The 18,867-nt window shown below is 45.3% G+C and overlaps 1 protein-coding gene across 1 annotated transcript in view; it reads left to right on the forward strand.

Moving 5' to 3' along the window:
* SLC5A1 (solute carrier family 5 member 1) overlaps positions 1–18,867 on the forward strand; it is a 50,057-nt gene that overhangs the window by 12,671 nt on the left and 18,519 nt on the right. The window contains exons 3-5 of the mRNA XM_086348946.1: positions 8,921–9,025; positions 9,881–9,940; positions 11,320–11,424. Of these exons, the coding sequence (XP_086205072.1) occupies positions 8,921–9,025; positions 9,881–9,940; positions 11,320–11,424 (270 nt within the window). The remainder of the gene's footprint in view (positions 1–8,920; positions 9,026–9,880; positions 9,941–11,319; positions 11,425–18,867) is intronic.

Consider the following 18,867-nt stretch of genomic DNA (forward strand, 5'->3'; position numbering starts at 1 on the left):
TCTCTTCCTGCTGATTGCATAAAGCTGTGTGTGCTTTCATTTATCTCAGAGCTGAGCCTGTATTTTTCTTAATCATTAAAAAAAAAAATCTGTTCCAACACCTAGTCCAGGGCCTTGTGTCCAGTATGTACTGAATTGAAAGAATGAGAGGGGGAAGAGAGCTGTGTCCCCAGGCCCTCAGGCTGGATCCCTTTGCTGACGTCACCTGAGCCCTCAGCCTACATTCTCCTCTGGCGCAGTGATTGCTCATGTAGGCAGTGTTAAGAATTCAGGAGGTCCAAGTGAAAACCTGCCTCCAGCAGTGCTCCACATTTCTGTTCCTATGTACACCTCATTTTTTTCCTTTAGGATATTTTTTTTTAGGCTCAGTTTTAGTGGTAAAACTGGAAAACCGAGCCTGGCCCTAATCAGAGTGCCCGATTTTAGCCCATACAGGACCCTGTGGTAAAATCTGGTGTGACCATGCTTCCTTGTTATTTCAGACATGTAGTTTCTCTCAGTTTGAGTCAAGATTTTGCAGAACTTGTCAGTTCCTGCATATCTGTGTTGCCTTCCTGGTAAGAGTTTTTTGCCTGCCCTGTCAGTGTCTGCTTAGCTCTTGAAGAACCTGTTCTCTCTCTTCCTCCTCCTCCTCTTTCTTCTCTTCCTTCTCCTCCTCTTCCTCCCCTCTGCTCACCTCCTCCTCCTCCTCTTCCTCCCCTCTGCTCGCCTCCTCCTCCTCCTTTCTCTCGCTCTCCCCCTCATCCTTCTCTCTCCCTCTCTCTTTTCTGGACCCATTTCCCTCCCATTCTTCAAGGCTTGTTAGTCTCCTCAGAGGAGTTTCTCTGATTCCCATGCAGGTGGTCACACCCCCAACGTATTCTTTGTGTTCCAAGGCCTCGGCTGCCTGGAGGGTAGCCAAGTTCCTGTCCTCTAGTTTGTACCTAAGCTCTTGGCTTCTCCTCTGCCTCTGGCTGCCTTCCCAGCATTCTTTAACACCTTAGTACTTCCGCCGACAGAGAAAGGGAAAAGTAACCTATGATCCATGTCGCTTGTTGGTGGAAGTCAGAAGAGTGCTGAAGCTATCAGCCAACATGGAGTCTTTGGATCAGTCAAGTTAGGAATGTATCTGGGCTTTCCCTGTCTGCCAGTGACATGGCTCATTTTGAGGCTGTTTCTTTTTGGGTAAGCTTTATGTTAGGGGGGTGATTTGGAGTTGGGATTAAGAACCAGGCTGCCTTGGTTTGAACCCCAGCTCCATCCATTCCTATCTCTGTGGCCTAGGGTGAGTTACTTACCCTCTCCTGCTTCAGTTTTCTCAACTTCAAAATAGAGATCATAGCGCCTACATCACAGAGTTGTTTTGAGGACTGAGTTAGTTAATACATGTAAATCTCTTAGAATAGTATACTGTTAGTGTGACCCAGGTTGGCCATTCTTATCATCATCATCATTATCCCTTATCATCCCCCTTATCCTTGTGTCTCATCTCCAAATCCTCCTTGTTAAAGTATGAATTCAACCATTACTTATATTTGCATTGCTGTGATTTCATCCTACATTTGCATGTTGATTAGCTTCTATGTGTCACATCTGTGTTAGGTCCTGGTATATATTTATGTGTGCGTGTGACACAACTTCTTACAAAATGTATCTAAAATTACAAATAGTGGTGAGTGGTAATAAGGCAGTGTTTTGAGTCTTAACCTACACAAGAGGATCAGGGAAGGCCGTTTTTACATTGAGCTCTGACGGATGAGAAGGAGACAGCCATGTGAAGATTGGGGAAAGAGCAATCCAAGCAGAAGGAACAGAATGGTCAAAGGCCTGAGGTGGGGAGGAACTTGGGGTACTTGGGAACTGAAGGGGGACCAGCGTAGGGGAGAGATCATGCATCCTGATCAGGCCCTTCAGGTGAGGGGCCCTGGGTTGTCCATGATCCCAAGGATGAGTTTGTCTGAGTTTGGGAGAGGACTTATTGACCTCTTATAGGTCCAGCCTCCTTGACCTGTAAGTGCCAGCAGAAGACCTCACCCACCTACAGCCTCTGGGAAGATGACAGCTTTGGCAGTGGTTTCCTGATTTCACACTTGTTTGGTTCCTGGGACAAAGAGAGAGTTCATGAAGATAAGAAATGAAAGGCCACCTTTGTCTATGGGGAATGTGAGTTGACGTAGAGTAAACAGAGATTATGATGACTCTTGAGAAGGCCTGTGTCTAAATATTTACCAGAGCCCTAAGAAATGAAATAGCCTGAATGTAGGAACCCCACCTTCTCTTCTGTCCCCAACCAGGAAATGTCATCCCTAAGAGATGGTGAGGGTCAAAGATTAAACCTTCTCAAACCTCCCCTGTTGAAAGACTCTTTACTAGGGAATCGAGATGTTAATTTAGATTAGATCAGTTCCCCAAAGGATGAGGGAGGAATTGGAAACACAAGTGTGATGCAGATGCACACAAGGTTGGACCCCTCCTTGAGGTCTTGTTTTTACCAACACTAAGCTTACAGGTCACCCTATTGACATCTCAGAGCAGTTCATAGTCTCTAGTGAGCCCCACTGTTTTTATGGGCTCTTTGTGGGCCTGGCAGGACAGGTTTATTGTCTCTTCCTCAGAAGAGAGCCATCCTTGGCATGTCCCCATTAAGAATCCTGATGTCATGCAGCCAGTGAGAATCAACGCAACACGGGGGCATTTGGTCACTTGGTTCCTGCTGTTTCCCCAAGAGGAGGCTCCAAGGGTTTGCTGTCACTCACCCACCCACATGCTCACTCAGCAGGCTTTTACAGAGTGCTTGCCACGTGCAAGGAAGGTCCTGTGCTAAGAATGCTCTTCAAGAAATAGAGGATGTTTGGGGAACAGCACTTATACAGAAGCAGTTACCAAAATGGGGCCTAATAGGCATCGGGAAAGTGCAACAGGCAACACGCGGGGCAATGTCAGGGGAGGAAGAGCCTGGCTCTGGATGGTGTCAGCAGAGAGATAGGACTGGGATTCTCTTTGAACACGGGGGTTGTGTTTTTGCAGGTAAAACTTGATGGAGAGGGAATTCCAAACAGAAGGAAATGGTGCAAACAGAAGCAGGAGGCAGGAAAGCCTCCCGAGTATGTCTAGGAGGCTGGGTCTGTGTGATTTAACTGGAGTGCAGAGGACTTGGAAGGCATTAGAGGTGGAGGTGGGTGGGGCAGGGGGGAGGTACTGGGACTGGAGAAGAAGGACGGGGCTAGTTTACAAAGGCCACTGAGAGCCTGGAAGTCCTCTTCCCAGTTTCTTGCCATGGCAGGAAAGAAGAGCCCTCCAGTTGGCACTATTGATTGACTCTGGTGGTTGAGATCACCCTCTGGGAACTCTTATGACTCCATCTCTTGAGGTGACAAAGTGTTTGTGGAAGAATTTCCCAAAGAGCCTTTGAGTGGCTTGTGTAGATTTCCATTGAAATGTCTCAATAACTTTCCCATGGTGTGAGGGTCCTCTGGAAGTCTTTATTCAACTGAGCCTGCCGGTTCTAGGGTTTCACCAGTGAGATTGGCCAAAGCTTGTTCCAGTTCACGTGCTGTTATCTTGGCCTACGGGGAAGTGACAGTGTCTCCCACTTTGTAGCCTGAGTGCCATGGTAATAGGCCATTAAAACTCTGAAAGTGTTAAAATAAAAATACTACTAAAAAAACCCCAAAACAACTCTAGAGGTAAGTAGGAGATTCTTTCACCCCCAATTTTTTGTCCTCCGCATCTCAGCATCCCAAGTTTGTAGTTAGTCATTGCACTTCCACTCCCCAAAAAAGAGGTCAAAACAAGTTTAAGAAGGAATAGCGACTTTCAGTACGGTCTAGGGCAGGCTTCTCTAGCTTTACTGTGTATAAGAACCACACTTACTCCTCTGATTCCCAGTGGGTCTGGGGTGCGGACTGAACTTTTGTAGTTCTCCTGAGCACCTGGGTGAAGCCAATGCTCCAGGCCCAAAGGGCACTCTGTGAGTAGCATTGGTTCAGGGAGCCCTAGGGCTGAACACTGAAGGAATGATCGTTAGATGGATTGATGTTTTCCTTTGGTTTGAGAGATAGATGTAGTTCCTGCTAGCTTCCAACTCCTGACATTAATGCAGTAAGTAAGTGAGCCTAGGTACTCAACTAACACACTCAACTGTATAGTACTGTATTTTAATAGGTTTATAATACTTTTCACAGAAATAATATATACATAAAAAACGAATGCAAAAAATAAAGAAAACACTTCTAATCTTACAGTACAGAACCTTGAAAGGGCTTCCCAGGTGGCTCAGTGGTAAAAAATCTGCATGCCAATGTAGGAGACGTGGGTTCAGTTCCTGGGTCAGGAAGATCCCTTGGAGAAGGAAAGGGCAACCCCCTCTGGTATTCTTGCCTGGGAAATCCCTGGACAGAGGAGCCTGGCAGGCTACGGTCCTTGGGGTTGCACAGAGTCAGACATGACTGTGTGACTAAGCACACACACACCTTGAAAAGTACAGTAGTACAACAGCTGGCGTGCAGGGGCTGGTACACACGTTGGCGTCTTTGAAAGTTCCCAACTTGAAGGTTCGTATGTAGGGGACTGACTGTCGCTGGTATAGAGAAATGAATTTGGCCAGATGTTTTCCTTGCGGTTTCGGTAGTTGTCCTTTTAGAGAAGGCTCATGGGAAGACATCAAATTTGTGCCAAATCCTGGAGGGATTGAAGGAACGAATTTTAAGTGATAGAGCCACTGTATTGATAATTGCACATTATCAGGAATCTAAATTGCACTGAGAAGAAATCCTTTTCTGTTAAATGGTCCAGATAATTTAGAGGCAGAGTCTCCGACAGTGATGGGAATCAGAGGCACTGGCTTTGTCCTCAGCGCTGCCAAGAACCCGGTGCTGAGCGGCAGGTTTGAAAGAATACCTGAGACCACATGATGTCAAAAACAGATGTGAAGTCACTAAGGGTAGCCTGCTTAGGCTGGCTATTCAGTCCAGTCATGTCTGGACCGGTCTATTCAGGTCTGAAGCCCTTCTGGGGTCACAACTGGGGCTGCGGGCGGCAGAGAGGGCGACAAAGGTGGCTCTTGAGGAGCAGACACATGAGAAGACAAAGCTTAGCCTGGAGAAGATTTGAGGGTAGGCACAACTCCTGTCCCCTGCAAGGAGATCAAGCCAATTAATCCTAAAGGAAACTGACCCTGAATATTCATTGGAAGGACTGATACTGAAGCTGAGGCTCCAATACTTGGCCACCTGATGCAAAGAACTCATTGGAAAAGACCCTGATGCCGGGAAAGATAGAAGGCAAAAGGAGAAGAGGGTGGCAGAGGATGAGATGATTAGATAGCATCACTGACTCAATGGACATGAGTCTGAGCAAACTCTGGGAGATGGTGAAGGACAAGGAAGCCTGGCATCCTTCAGCCCACGGGATTGCTAAGAGTCAGACATGACTTAGCAACTGAACAACAACAACCCCTGTTCAGGGAACTAGATCCCATGTGCCGCAACTAAGAGTTCTCATGCCGAAACTAAAGATTTAGCGTGCCACAACGAAGATCGAGGAGCCTGAGTGTTGACACCTGGCACAGCCAATACATTAAAAAAAAAATTTTTTTTTTAAAGAAAAACTGGGAGATAATGACAGCCTGTACAAGGACTATGTGAAAGGTGCTGGGTGCCAGTGCCATTGTGAAGGCAGAGTCAGGTGTAAATGATTCAGTGCAGGTCCTGTGGTGATGGGTGGGAGTTCAGATGAGGCCAAGGTGAACGACTGGAGAACAGTGATGACCATGATAGAAATGAACTGAACCTGGACCAACATCCCCAGAGCTCCCCTGGCCGCCACTCCATCAAACGGTGCAGACTGCCCCAGGAAAGCCTACAACTGCTTAAAGTCCACTGTCTCCTTTTGGGAAGATCTTGGAGAGGACTTCTTAAACTTAAGGTTAATCTAATGCAGTTAATCATTACTGATAATTATGCCCTTAATCATACAACATTAGGCTTAATCATTTATTGAGAAATGATAGATGAAAAAAAAAAGATGATGGATCATGACAGGCAGGCTACACGCAGAAGGGAATTCTGATTAAAGGTGGACTGTTATTCCCACCAAGCTTTGAGGAGGAGGTGGATGTGCTTAAACAGCCAGCTTTCCTCTCAGTTTCTCCTTCCCCTCCTCCTCTTTCCTTTTCTTTTTCTTTTTAGCCTCACAAAGTATTTTAATGTTTGTTTAATGAGGACAAAATGTAATGTGAAGCAATAGAATTTTCACATCATGGAATTCAATTTATGATCAGAGGCAATGGTAATTTACTTCTTTTTTATTAATTACTTAATTTATGATTTTTGTTTTTGGCTGTTGGGTCTTCGTTGTGGCATTTGGGATCTTCTCATTGCGTGTGGGCTCAGGAGTAGTGGCATGTGAGGGCTTTAGTTCTCTGGCCAAGGACAGAACCTGTGTCCCCTGCACTGGAAGGCGGATCCTTAACTGCTGGACCACCAGGGAAGTCCCCGGTAATTAACTTCTTTATGCAGAGTTTACTGGGTCATATCTTTTTAACTAAGGCAAGTAAGCATATGTTGTTCAACACACTTTAAAGTATGGGCAACAAAAGATTAAAGTTCTTAAGCTGCAATAATTAAAGTACACAGTTTCCTTTCTCAGTGAATGATACCCACCACTGAAGTCCTGATTCTAGGCATTATCTTTGATGACCCCTCTCTCCAGTCTCCTACATCTGATCCATCAACAAGGATCATCAACTTTGTTTCTGAAATGTACTCCAATGTCTATGCTTGTCTTTGTCTCAACTGCCACCAGCAGAGACCAAGCCACTGTCCCTTCTCATCTACAAGCAGCAATTGCCTCTTGCACATTTCTGTTTTCTCTTTTGCTCCCAGCACTACACTCTCCACACGCTTGAGGGAAAGCCTTGAAAACAGGTTAGATCCTGTCCCTCCCCTGCTTGAAACCCTCCAGTGGCTTCCCATCACAGAGCAAAATCCACACGCCTACTGCGACCCACTTGGACCTACGTGATGGACCCCTCCCAGCTTTCCAACCTCATCTCACTCCACCCAGCCACTCTGGCCTTCTTTCTGCTTTCCAACCACGATGACCTTCCTACTTGGCCAGAGGGGTGATCTTTGCTGGGATGTTTTCCCTCTGATCTCAGCGTGGTCAACTTCTTTTATCATTTTGATCTCAGTTTAGACACCCCACAGAGGATCACTCTATCACGCTTTTCTATTCTCTTCACAGCACTGATCTCTCTTTTTCTTTTTTGTTTTTTGTCAGTGCTTTTCATAGAGGAATCCCCAGTGTCTAGAATAGAGCTTGACATACTGAATAGGTGCTAATTAACATTTGTGGAATGAATGAATGAAGCCACTTACACCATCATCTTCTCATCATTCTGGAGACCTCCAGACCCTCTCCTCTGACTTGGCATATGACACTAAGCATATCAGCTATAAATCATATATTGAGGGAGAGTTAGGACAGTTCCTTGGAACAATAATCTGCCTTTTGGGAAATATGTGTTTTGTTCCAGACTTAAACCATCTTAGGGATTTTTAGACAAATAGAGCCTCCCTGCATTGCTCAGCAAGATTGGAGATAATTATATTAATACTAGTGTGGTGCTTTTCAAATGTTGCTCTGCCTTCTCTTCCTGGATATAGAAAAACTCTAGAACTTTTTGGAGTTCTCTTGGATCTCAGATGCAGTTGAGTCGATGGTACAGTATCATGATCAGTCAGTGCAAATCCCTCTCTCGTTTCCCCTGATTCTTCCTCCTTCATCTCCTAGTCACAGTCCCATTCTCCTTTCCTCGCCCAGGCTTCCACTCTTGGGTATTTAATACACACCCTTCCAATTTGCCTTCTAGCCTATATTATTAGATATATTATACCTTTGAAAAATGCAGTGTTTTGTACATATATATATGGGGTCTTTGAGATCTTTATAAAAAGTAAAAATACTATATTGAAGGAATTCCCTGGCCACCCAGTGGTGACAACTCCATGCTTTCACTGCTGGGGGCTCAGGTTCGATCTCTGGTGGGGGAACTAAGATCCCACAAGCCTTGCAATAAGACCAAATATATATATATAAATTTAGAGAGATATTGGGTTTCCCTGGTGACTCAGTGGTAAAGAAATTCTCCTGCAGTGCAGGAGACACAGGAGATATGAATTCAATCCCTGGGTTGAGAAGATCCCCTGGAGGAGGAAATGGCAACCCACTCCAGTATTTTTGTCTGGAAAATTTCATGGACAGAGGAGCCTAGTGAGCTACAGTCCATGGGGTCACAAAGAGTCAGACATGACTGAGCAACTGAGCACCTTAGACAGTATTATTACTAGTAGCATTCCTTATAACTTGGGAGCTAATGGGATTACAGAATGTAACAGCTAGGAGTCACTTGGAAATTACTGGCCCTACCCCTTGCCTTCTTTGACAAGTAGCTAGTGATCTGAGGTCCAGAGGCTTCCTTTTAAATGATTTCTTTCAACGAAACTGTCCCCATTTCCTGAGAGCCTGAATTGGTCAAGGTCCCCAGTCAGCAGTGCTGGAGACCACTGAGATGAATGGCGGAGGCCCTGCACCTGCATGCCCAGCCTCTGAGGAGACCCAGAGGAGGCCTGACAGGCTGTGGGGCATACCAGACCTCCTTAACTGTTGAGCATTGGGCTCACAAAGGTCTCACAGAGATCTCATCTGGGGATACATCCCACGGCTCCACCAGTCCTCCCCTTTTTATCTTCACCATTACCCAAGTCCCCACATTCACCTTCTGAACCAGTGGTCCCAGCAGACTCTAGCAGTCAGGTTCCTGGCCGGCTTCTGCTCTTTCTTATCCTTCTCTTGGTTGCCGTGTCTCTTCTATCTTTGGTCTGGCCTTGAGTGTCCTGGTGAAGCACAGAGTCCTCACCTGAACTTTTTGTGTTTCCAGATTGGAGCCTCTCTGTTTGCCAGTAACATTGGAAGCGGCCACTTCGTGGGACTGGCGGGGACCGGAGCAGCTGCAGGAATTGCCACTGGGGGCTTTGAATGGAATGTGAGTAACTCTAGAGACACTGTGTCCTGGTGCTGGAAGCAGCTTCAGTAGTCGGCCAGCTCAGTTTACACTCAGAGACGCTCTAGATGTTAGAGAACCTCCCGGGGCCACATTGCAGTGCAGGGGTGGAGGGGCTCAGTTTCAGGCCCCCAGAGTCCTGCTCCTCTTCCACCATGAGAGATCACTGACGTGATGGCGTTAGTGTTTCTTTCTCCTTTTAAAAGGGTGGGGCAAATTGAGAGTGTAGCACTGACGTATATACGTTACCATGTGTAAAATAGATAGCTAGTGGGAAGCTGCTATAAAGCATAGGGAGCTCAGCCTGGTGCTCTGCAATGGCCTTGAGCGATGGGATGTGGTGGGGGAGGTTCAAGAGGGAGAGGATATATGTATACTTATGGCTGATTCATGTTGTTGTACGGCAGAAACCAACACAACATTGTAAAGCAATTATCCTCCAATTAAAACTAAATTAAAAAAAGCCAAGCCCTCTCGTACCCTTTTAACCACTTTAGAGGTTTGGAAATACTTACCACCAGATTTCCAATATTATTATTATTATTTTTAAAAGCTTTGTAAATGGTATCTTACTCCTGTAAACCAGGGAGAAGGCCGAAGGGACTGTGATACCAGTGGGTAGCTGCCCGGGTCCCTGTCCACGGTTGCCCAACTATTGTTCCCATGGGCTCATCAGGCATCACAGGCCTCCGTCAGTCACTGATATCCCTTGGGAAGATGTCCCTAGAGCTCAAAGAGAAAATGCCAGGTGGTTGTTCTGGAGCAGCCTTAGGCCCTGCAGGCAGCAGCGTGGCTAAGTCTCCTCCTGGTCTGACTCCCCCTCCTTTTCGGTTTTAGGCCCTGATTTTGGTGGTTGTGCTGGGCTGGGTGTTTGTCCCCATTTACATTAAGGCGGGGGTAAGTATCTGCTCTGTGATTCGGTAAGATGTATTTTCCTGCTGGCAAGCATTTGTGTGAACTGGTCCTCCTGGAAAGCAGAGGAGACTTTGGGACAAGAGCCTATGACTTGGCTCTTTGCTGGGCTATAAGGTTCCCAACTGCTCTCAGAGGCATTAAATAGATCCACTTGGCCACGACTTGCCCCTCTAGGAAGCGGTCCTAAGCAGTCTCAGTCTATTCAGCACCTAACTTGTCACATTCCCTCACACTGGGTGAATGAATACTTGCAAGGTACTGCCATGCATTGCTCACGATACATAACCGTCTGCCTCTGCCCCCGGAAGGGAAGCAGCACGAGAAAAAGAACCATAGTTTCTTTTCGTTTACAAACATCGGCAGTCCTTGTTTGCTGAGCATGCAGCTGGCGCTTATCTACCAAATAGCGTGTTCAGTCTCTTGACTAAACCTCTGGCATTTTACATGAGACAGCTTTAGAATCATGCATCCAGTGAGATGTAATGAGCATCTACTACCTGATATCCGTGCCTTGGAAGCTGAAAGCAGTAAAGAGGAAGCGCAGGTAGACCATGCGTCTCTCTCCTGGAGGCTCATGGACTGTTGGTGACACACGTCTGATTCCAGGAGACGGCAGGCTCAGGGTTGAGGACACGAGACAGAGTGTGGTTGGAATTTGCAGACAGGAGCTGGGAGAGCAGCTGAGCTGGTCTGCAGCCACGGCCCTTGGCAAGGCTTCTGCGCAGAGCAGGGCGAAGCGTGCACCCGGCCTGGCCATCTCGTTTCAGTGACTGAAAAGGTCCCGCCGTGGTTATGGCATCTTGTTTACAGTAGGTGCTCTGTATAAGACTATCTATTTAGGGGCTTCCCAGTGGCACTGTGGTAAAGAACCCACCTGCGATGCAGGACATGCGGGTTTAATTCCTGGGTCAGGAAGAGCCCTTGGAGGAGGAAATGGCCACCTGCTCCAGTATTCTTGCCTGGAAAATCCCACGGACGGAGGAGCCTTAGGGGGCTATAGTCCATGGGGTCCAAAAATAGTTGGACATGACCGAGCACAGATGCACACCTATCTATTTATCTATCCCTCCCTCCTTCAAGGCAAGGATCTGTCTTCTTGGTTATATGCAGTCATGTGTTCATTAAAACATTGTTTATTGGGCACCTACTATGTCCTGGGATGATACCAAGTTGCCTCTGCAGTGGTCGGGCGTGTGGAATTGAGATGAGCAAGTGGCTGGAGGACAGGGACACCTGGACACCTCTCAGACTTCTCTGACCAGCAGGGTCACACCTCTGACGCCAGAGTGGATGCCCTGCTCTGCTTGCTCTGGGCCTTCTGATCACCTAGGCTGGCAGTGACCGCCCTTCCGTCCGTACAGGTGGTGACGATGCCAGAGTACCTGCGGAAGCGATTTGGAGGCCAGCGGATCCAGGTCTACCTGTCAGTCCTGTCCCTGGTGCTGTACATTTTCACCAAGATCTCGGTGAGTCCCCCGCCCCGGGTGCTGGGCGCTGGCTGGCTCAGAACCTGCCCACTCTTGCTCCTCAGCAGATGCTGGCGCACAAAGGGTAGTGCTGTGTTGCTATTAACTCGGTCCCTTAGGCCTTCTTGCTTCTGAGGGTAAAGTCCTATTTCACACATCAAGGAGTGAACACACAGACCTCCTTACTGTGGGGAAGGTTGAAGACATCAGTGGTTGGAGAAGGTTCAGTGAAAGCTGTTCTTAGTAGAAGATTAAAAGGAAGTAATGGATACCTGAGGGCTGGCCCTGACATAAAGCTGTAAGCCTCTATACCCTGTCAGGGTCAGAATCTGGACCTAGTCTTGTCACTTGGCTTTCACAGTGAACAACATTTTGCCATTCTTGGTTCATCTCTTCCTTTCCACCCTTTTTTCTCCAGTAGAATTTTAAGTCAAATGCCAGACATCATGTCATTTCACTGTAGATTCTTTGGAATGCACCTTTAACTTTTGAAAACACATAACCATTACGCTGTTATCATGCTTAACAAAATTTATAGTAATTTCTTATTTTAGGTAGTTTAACACCTGGTCCATATTCAGATTTTCCTGATTATCTGAAAAATGTCTTGTTTCAGTTAATTTGCTTGAATTAGGGTTCACATGAAATTTACACTTGGCATTTGACTGTTTTCTTTCTCTAGAGGAAATACATATATATGTATATATATATTTGCAGACTACCACAATTATTTTTCTGTTTTATATTATTACCTCTTACATTCTTATGCTTTTTTTTGATTGGGTTGTCTTATTGTTGTTGCATTGAAATTGTTCTTTATATATTCTGAATAACTTACCCTTATCTGATATATGATTTGCAAATATTTTCTCCCATTCTGTGGGTTGTCTTTTCACTTTAGTGTCCTCTGATGCATAAAAGTTTTAAATCTTGATGAAGTCCAATTTATGTTTTTTCTTTTTTCGCTCGTGCTTTTGGTTTCATTTCTAAGAATCCATCGCCAAATCCAAGATCATGAAGGTTGAATGCTATGTTTGTTCCTAAGAGTTTTATAGTCTTAGCTCTTACATTGAGGTATTTGATCCACATCATTTGATCCATGATGTGAAGTAGAGTCCAAGTTCATTCTTTTGCATTCTTTGGACATCGGTTCTCCCAGAACCATTGAAGCAAATGTCCTGACTGAATGGTCTCAGTGGGAACATGGGCTCAGGAATTGGGCCCGTAGGGCTTTGATTGGAGTTGGGACTGACACCCAGCCTCACTGTTCTCTCCCTCCCCAGCTTCCTGACATCAGGGGCTGCTACCCTTGACTGGTGCCTGTGTGATTCCACTCCTTCACTTTTTCCTCCCTTCCTTCAGGGTAGTTTTTAGTTACAAGATGAAAACCCCGGGCATTTCAGTCTTATTTCCTTAGAGACTGGTGTGTATAGACTGGACTGGGAGTTGCTGGGAGGGGTGGAGAAATCAGGCTTCCTGAGGGAGGGGAGGGCAGGGCGAGAGGAGGAAAGGAATGTAAGCAGAAGGGTGCAGAGGTGACCCTGGCACCTGTAGAAGCTGATGGGGACCGCTCCTTGCTCCCTGATTCAGCTTGTGAGGTGGCACCTGTCTAGTGAGCATGTAGAGGGGGGCACCAGCATTCCCTTTCTTGGAAGCCAACCTTCTCCAAGTCCACAGTTCAGGTGGGGGAAAGTCTGCTGGCTGAGCTTCGCCCTTGGAGCAATGTAGCAGCGGTCATATAAATAAGCTCAGGGCTCAGCCTCTCTGTCTGCCTTCCCAGTCGCCTCACCTATAGTTCAGGTTACTGATTAAACCTCCTGGATGTGGGAGCCCACAGGTACCTGAGGGGCAGCCTCCCTCAGCTCAGATCCTGATGGAGTCCATCCTCTCCTCAGCACTTGGCTTCTTCTGAATTTTACTTTTGAATAGTACTTAGTATGGACTATGGGCTTCCTAGGTGGTACTAGTGGTAAAGAGCCTGCCTGCCAATGCAGGAGACGTAAGAGATATAGATTGGGAAGATTCCCTGGAGGAGAATATGGCAACCCACTCCAGTACTCTTTCCTAGAGAATCCCATGGACAGAGGAGCTGAGTGATCTACAGTCCAGAAGGTCACAAAGAGTCAGACGTGACTGAAGAAACTTGCACCCTTTCTGCGTGATTTCTGGGGCTGCTTACTGGAGGCCTTGTCCAATGTCCACCCAATGCCCAGAGCCAGTGATCCCTTGAAAAATGCATATGAAGGATGACCTCTGCCTTTTGTTTTGTGCCAATCTTTTTATTTAGTCTCCAATAGGGCCTTGACTTCTTCCATCTCAAGTCCTCATAAGAGTATGGCATGGGTGGGGATTTTTACTTATTTTCCACTTCATGGAAGAGGAAACTGAGTCTCAGAGAATAGTCATGTGGCTAGTGTAGGCAAAGACAAGACTGGAGTCTGGGTTTCTCTAGTCCCATTGTCTGTATTCTCACAATTCTGTACTGTGCTTGGATGGGATGAAGACATAGGATAACAGAGTGGGATAGATTATCTAGTTCTATGATTGACGCTCCCATTTTTCAGTGGGGAAACTGAGGACCAGAGAAGAGAAGGGGCTTTGTGGGGTTAAACAATAGCAGAGCTAGGTTGAGAAGCAGAGTCTCTGATACTTTTGACAATATGTCCCCTGGGTCTTCTAAGTCCAGGATAAACAGATCAAAATTCAAGACCTTGGGGAAAAGTAAAATAGCCAGTTAAGTGACCTTCCAATATAGCCATGTCTCTGAGAGTGGGATTTGAGAGGACTGTGAAGGGAGAAGTCAGGTCACACTGGGTGCATGAAGGATCTGAAGGTGGGCCATTTAGGCAGTGGGGAGGGACAGGGAGGGCCAGACAGGCTAGGCTTTGTCTGACTTCAGATTCACCATGGGTCACAGAGCATGAAATCCTTAAAAGAATTACATCGATAGTGACTGTACTCACTGGGAACTCACATTAAGGTGCACATGAGTTCAGGGCTTGTGGACAAAAGGAATCGTTAGTTAAAATAAGGTAGTCATTGCACACAAACAGAGATTAATCACTACTGTTGTGTGTGTGGAGGCATGGGTAGCTTATGATGGATAAGAAAAGAAGAGTGGCCTTTTGAGATCCACGTCCAGACAGGGAACAACCAGGGACCTGACAGGAAGGCTTTGGGAGGATGTTGGGGTCCAGTAGGCGTGTAATTGATAGGAGAGAAAAAGTGAAATGCATTTCAGGTGCAGTGTCCCAGACGTGGCCCAGGCCACTGACCACAGGTGGCGTGGAGCCTTGACTCTGGCTGCCATCTTGTGGCCATGTCCTTTTGGACTCTGAGTTTCTGAGACCCAGACTTGATTATTCCTCCATGCACTCCTCTGATGGCACAGTGGTAAAGAATCTGCCTGCCAATATAGGAGACTTGGGTTCAATCCCTGGAGAAGGAAATGGCAACCCATTCCAGTATTCTTGCCCGGAAAACCCCACGCACAGAGGAGCCTGGTGGACTATAGTCCATGGGGTCACAAAGAGTTGGACATGACTGAGTGACTCAGTACAAGCAGGTATTCCTCAGAATTTTATAGGCTCCTTCCCATCCACCCACTCCACCCTAGCACCCTGCCTTATCAAGTTCAGAGAAGCGTTCTGTGCTGTAAAATTTCCTGGCATCATGTCTCTTATTCAAATGTGTAGGATCACTTGAGATAAAGCCTCAGATTTTTTGAATTACTTGTGATGACCAAACATCCCTGTGTATGTTTCCTGGGACTCTTATCACAAATCACAACTGTAATAAACTTCTATAGCAACTTTACTATCTATTTTGTATCTTTGGTTGAAAATAAGAGCTTTGGCTTTTGCTTAAGTTTTGAATGCTTATTACCTTGTGCATTCACTCACAAATAGAGAAATTTGAATAACTGGGTTCTCTATCTCAAACCTCATTGCCAGGCAAAATTTACTGGATACTCTGATACAACTCAGACTAGAATGGGCAGCAAATGCACACATGTAAAACCACAGAATTTCAAAGCATCAAAACTAAGACTAAATAACCTGCCCAAGGCTAATGAGATTAGTTACTCTAAGAGGGTTTCCAACTGGATTTGTATTTTATTGTTCCTTGTGAGTTCCATAGAGCTTGTTCAGTCAAGCTTTCAAAGGCTAAATCCATCTTCCTGTTTTTGTAAATAAAGTTTTATTGGAACACAGTCATGCCCGTTAATTGATGTATCATCTTTGGCTGTTTTCATGCTTCAACAGTAGATGGCTTTGCTCAGGTTGGACAGAAACTGTATGTCCTGCAAAGCTTAAAACATGTATGATGTGAGCCTTTACAGAAGAAGTTTGCTGGCCCCTGGTCTAGAGGACCATAAATGTCTAGTTCACTTCAAGTTGGTTTTGCTTAGCAGCACTGGGAAAAATTTCTGTGTCCCCCACCCCCTCATTTCCTTCCTTCCTTCTTTAGTAAGGGCTAAGAGGGGTTTAGAGAAGGAGCAATTTGGGATGAGCTATGAGATAATTGATCTCACAGGATTAGAGGCAAGTTCTTTTATATCAAAGCTGGTGGTATATTCCACATCCAGTCCTCAAATTTTATGAATCAAAAAGTAGTGAAATGCTTTGAACATACAGTAAAGTACAAAAATAATATAGCTAGTACTACCACCAAGATTCTATAGATCTAAATAGCTTATCATTAAAAAAAAAAAGAAATAAAATAAAATAGATAAAGCTCATCTATAACCTTTGGACCCCATTTCCTTCTTCTTAAAAGGTAAACATTATCTTGAACTTGGTATGTGTTCTTCTAGTCTATTTTAAGAATATTTTTACTATGAAATGTGTATTATTCATATATCCATAGGGAATATATTGTGTTGTTAAATTTCTGTTTCCTCACCTTTGGAACTGTAAGAAAAATATAATGATGGCATTTAAGAAAATCTGGAGGGGAAAAGCACCCATAACCCTATAATTATGACACAGACATTTTCACAGTTTGACTTGGCCTGTAGTGGGTTTTCCTTTAGAGAGCTGCATTCAGAATACACAAGCCATTTTGTGGTCATTCTCCCCCTTCTTAGTATCAGACTATAAACATTTCCCCATATTTCCATCTTCACAATTATTTTTTAGGGGCCATGGAGCAAACAGTTGATATACAGATTTCAGCCAGCCACCTAAAAATCCTCTGGTGGATGAAAGGCTCTCAACAGTGGTCATCTTTGGGTCTAGTGATAGAAGCAAGACTGTATTAACTTTCAATGTATAACTTTCTGTGCTATTGTTTTGAAATCATACAACATAATTATTTTATTTTAAAAAGAAGTAAACACATTTTTTTTTCAATTAAAAAAAGACCTTGCTCTCTGCAGAAAATATTCCAGAAAGGAAGACATTTACCTTTGAATGTTGTGGGAAGTCATTGGATTTGGAGATGGAAAACCTGGATTTTAGCCCTTGAGCAAGTCATTGAGTTTTTCTCTCTCATTTATAAAGTAGAGTCAGTTCACTTGTCCGGTTACCTTGTTTTGAGAATCAGAACAATGTATGTATCTAAAAGTCCTTGGTCAACTGTAAAATCCCCTAGATATGGAGGAAAAACTGTTCTTATGAAGTGGAGAAATGTGTGGGCACCTAAGAGACCCCAAGACATGTCAGAGTGCCTGGGGTTAAGAATAAGCTTAGCTATCACGTCTTTGGTCACACCTGATGACTTTCAGGGTTCCAAGGGCAGAGAGAATTCATTCTTAAAGTTAAGAATGACTCATAGGAGGAAGAACTTTCCAAGGAAGAGTTTTTCCAATTCATGAGGGAGTTTTTCTTGAAATTCTTTATCTTTCCTGTTAACTGGAAACAGTGCATATTATAAGAGCAAGATTTCGATTAGCCCAACAGTTCCCATAAACAAAGTCTCTATAGACTTTGTTTTATAGTGTTATTTTAGGAATTGCATTACTTATTTGTGACTAATGATGGCAAGGCAAATATTAATGAGGGTATCATAGTCTGCTATGGCTTGTTGTCATAAAGCATTACAAATTAACTTCTCTGGAAAATAAAACAAGGGCATTTTAAAGGCAGGAGAAACAGCCTTGTAATCTTTTTATAGCTCACTTATGCTTATTAGCTAATTCACTGAATCTACAGTGTGCACATTTAACAACATTCCAATGAATGGAACTCCTCAAACTGAAATAACTTTAGTGATAGTAGAGAGGCCTCAGAGGGGAGAGACTGACTTTGTGAACACTCATCACAGTTCCACGTGGCCCAGAGTGCAGAGTCTAGCAGGAGTGGCCATTTCACTCGTAGCGAGGCTTTTTGCAGCAGGGGCTCTTTCTTCCTCTTCAGCCTTAGCTGTTCCAGAAGGCAAGGTAGAAGAGGTCTCAGACCTGGGAGGGGAATGCTTTCCTCAGCTGCAGATCTTCTCCAGGTCCAGCCACTGAGAATCACAAGCCCCGGGAGTCAGAACTTCTCACTTTAAAGAGAAGAACACTGAGACAGGGAGAGGTGAAATGTCTTATCCAGGGTCACTCAGACCTATCCTAGCAGCACTGGGGATAAAACCCAGGTCCTCTCACCACCAACCATAAGGGCCGGGGTCTCTTTCTAAATCACCATCTCTCTCCCCATGTCCTGGATCAGCCTCTCTTCCTCTTCCAGGGAGACAGGGACAGTAGGTCCCTTGGGACCAGAGAATCTGCCGGGAGCTAAGGCACTAGGTCCTTAGGAGGCCTGACTTGGGGGAGGAGGCCAGGAATTAGTCTGGAAGCTCAGAGCTGGTGTGAGATGAGCTCTCTGCCAACCAAGAGGCAGGGAATAGGAGATTTGGTCGATGGGACCTGAGCCACTGGAGGCCCCGAAGAGCTGTGAGGAGGAGTAGAAGTGACGATAAGAATCAAGAGAAGATGCAAGGACCCCCTTCCCCAGGGCCTGACTGGGTGGCCCCTTACATGCTCTGAAATGTGTTCAGTTTTATTCAATAAAACAGTCCTTGCGCTGCATCTAGGGAAAGCCTAGTTTTTTTGCATCTAGAGATTTGAAAACAAAAGGTTCACCACCATCATCCCTTAATACTGTCCTTCTGGAAGTATTTTGGAGAACACACGAACATTCATTTTGGGTGACTCCAGGGCTCTCTGTTGGTTTAACTGCACCAACCAGCTGGGTAGAAAGTTCTTTATGGGGCTAAAGGAGGCAGGGGGAAAAATAACTGCATCAGGCACTAGTGAATTCAGGAATGAAGAGGGAGTGATTCCCCCTAAACTTACGTGAGATAATCTACATCCACAGTCTCCAGCCTTTTTGGCACCAGGGACTGGTTTTACGGAAGACAATTTTTCCATGGACTCGGGGGCAGGGGATGGTTTCAAGTTGATTCAAGTGCATTACATTTATTGTGCACTTTATTTCTAATCCAATGCCATCATCGATC

The sequence above is a fragment of the Bos grunniens genome, chromosome 17, assembly GCF_055505025.1.
Source record: "Bos grunniens cultivar Pamir isolate PY7600 chromosome 17, Bosgru_T2T1.0, whole genome shotgun sequence".
Taxonomy (NCBI): domain Eukaryota; kingdom Metazoa; phylum Chordata; class Mammalia; order Artiodactyla; family Bovidae; genus Bos; species Bos grunniens.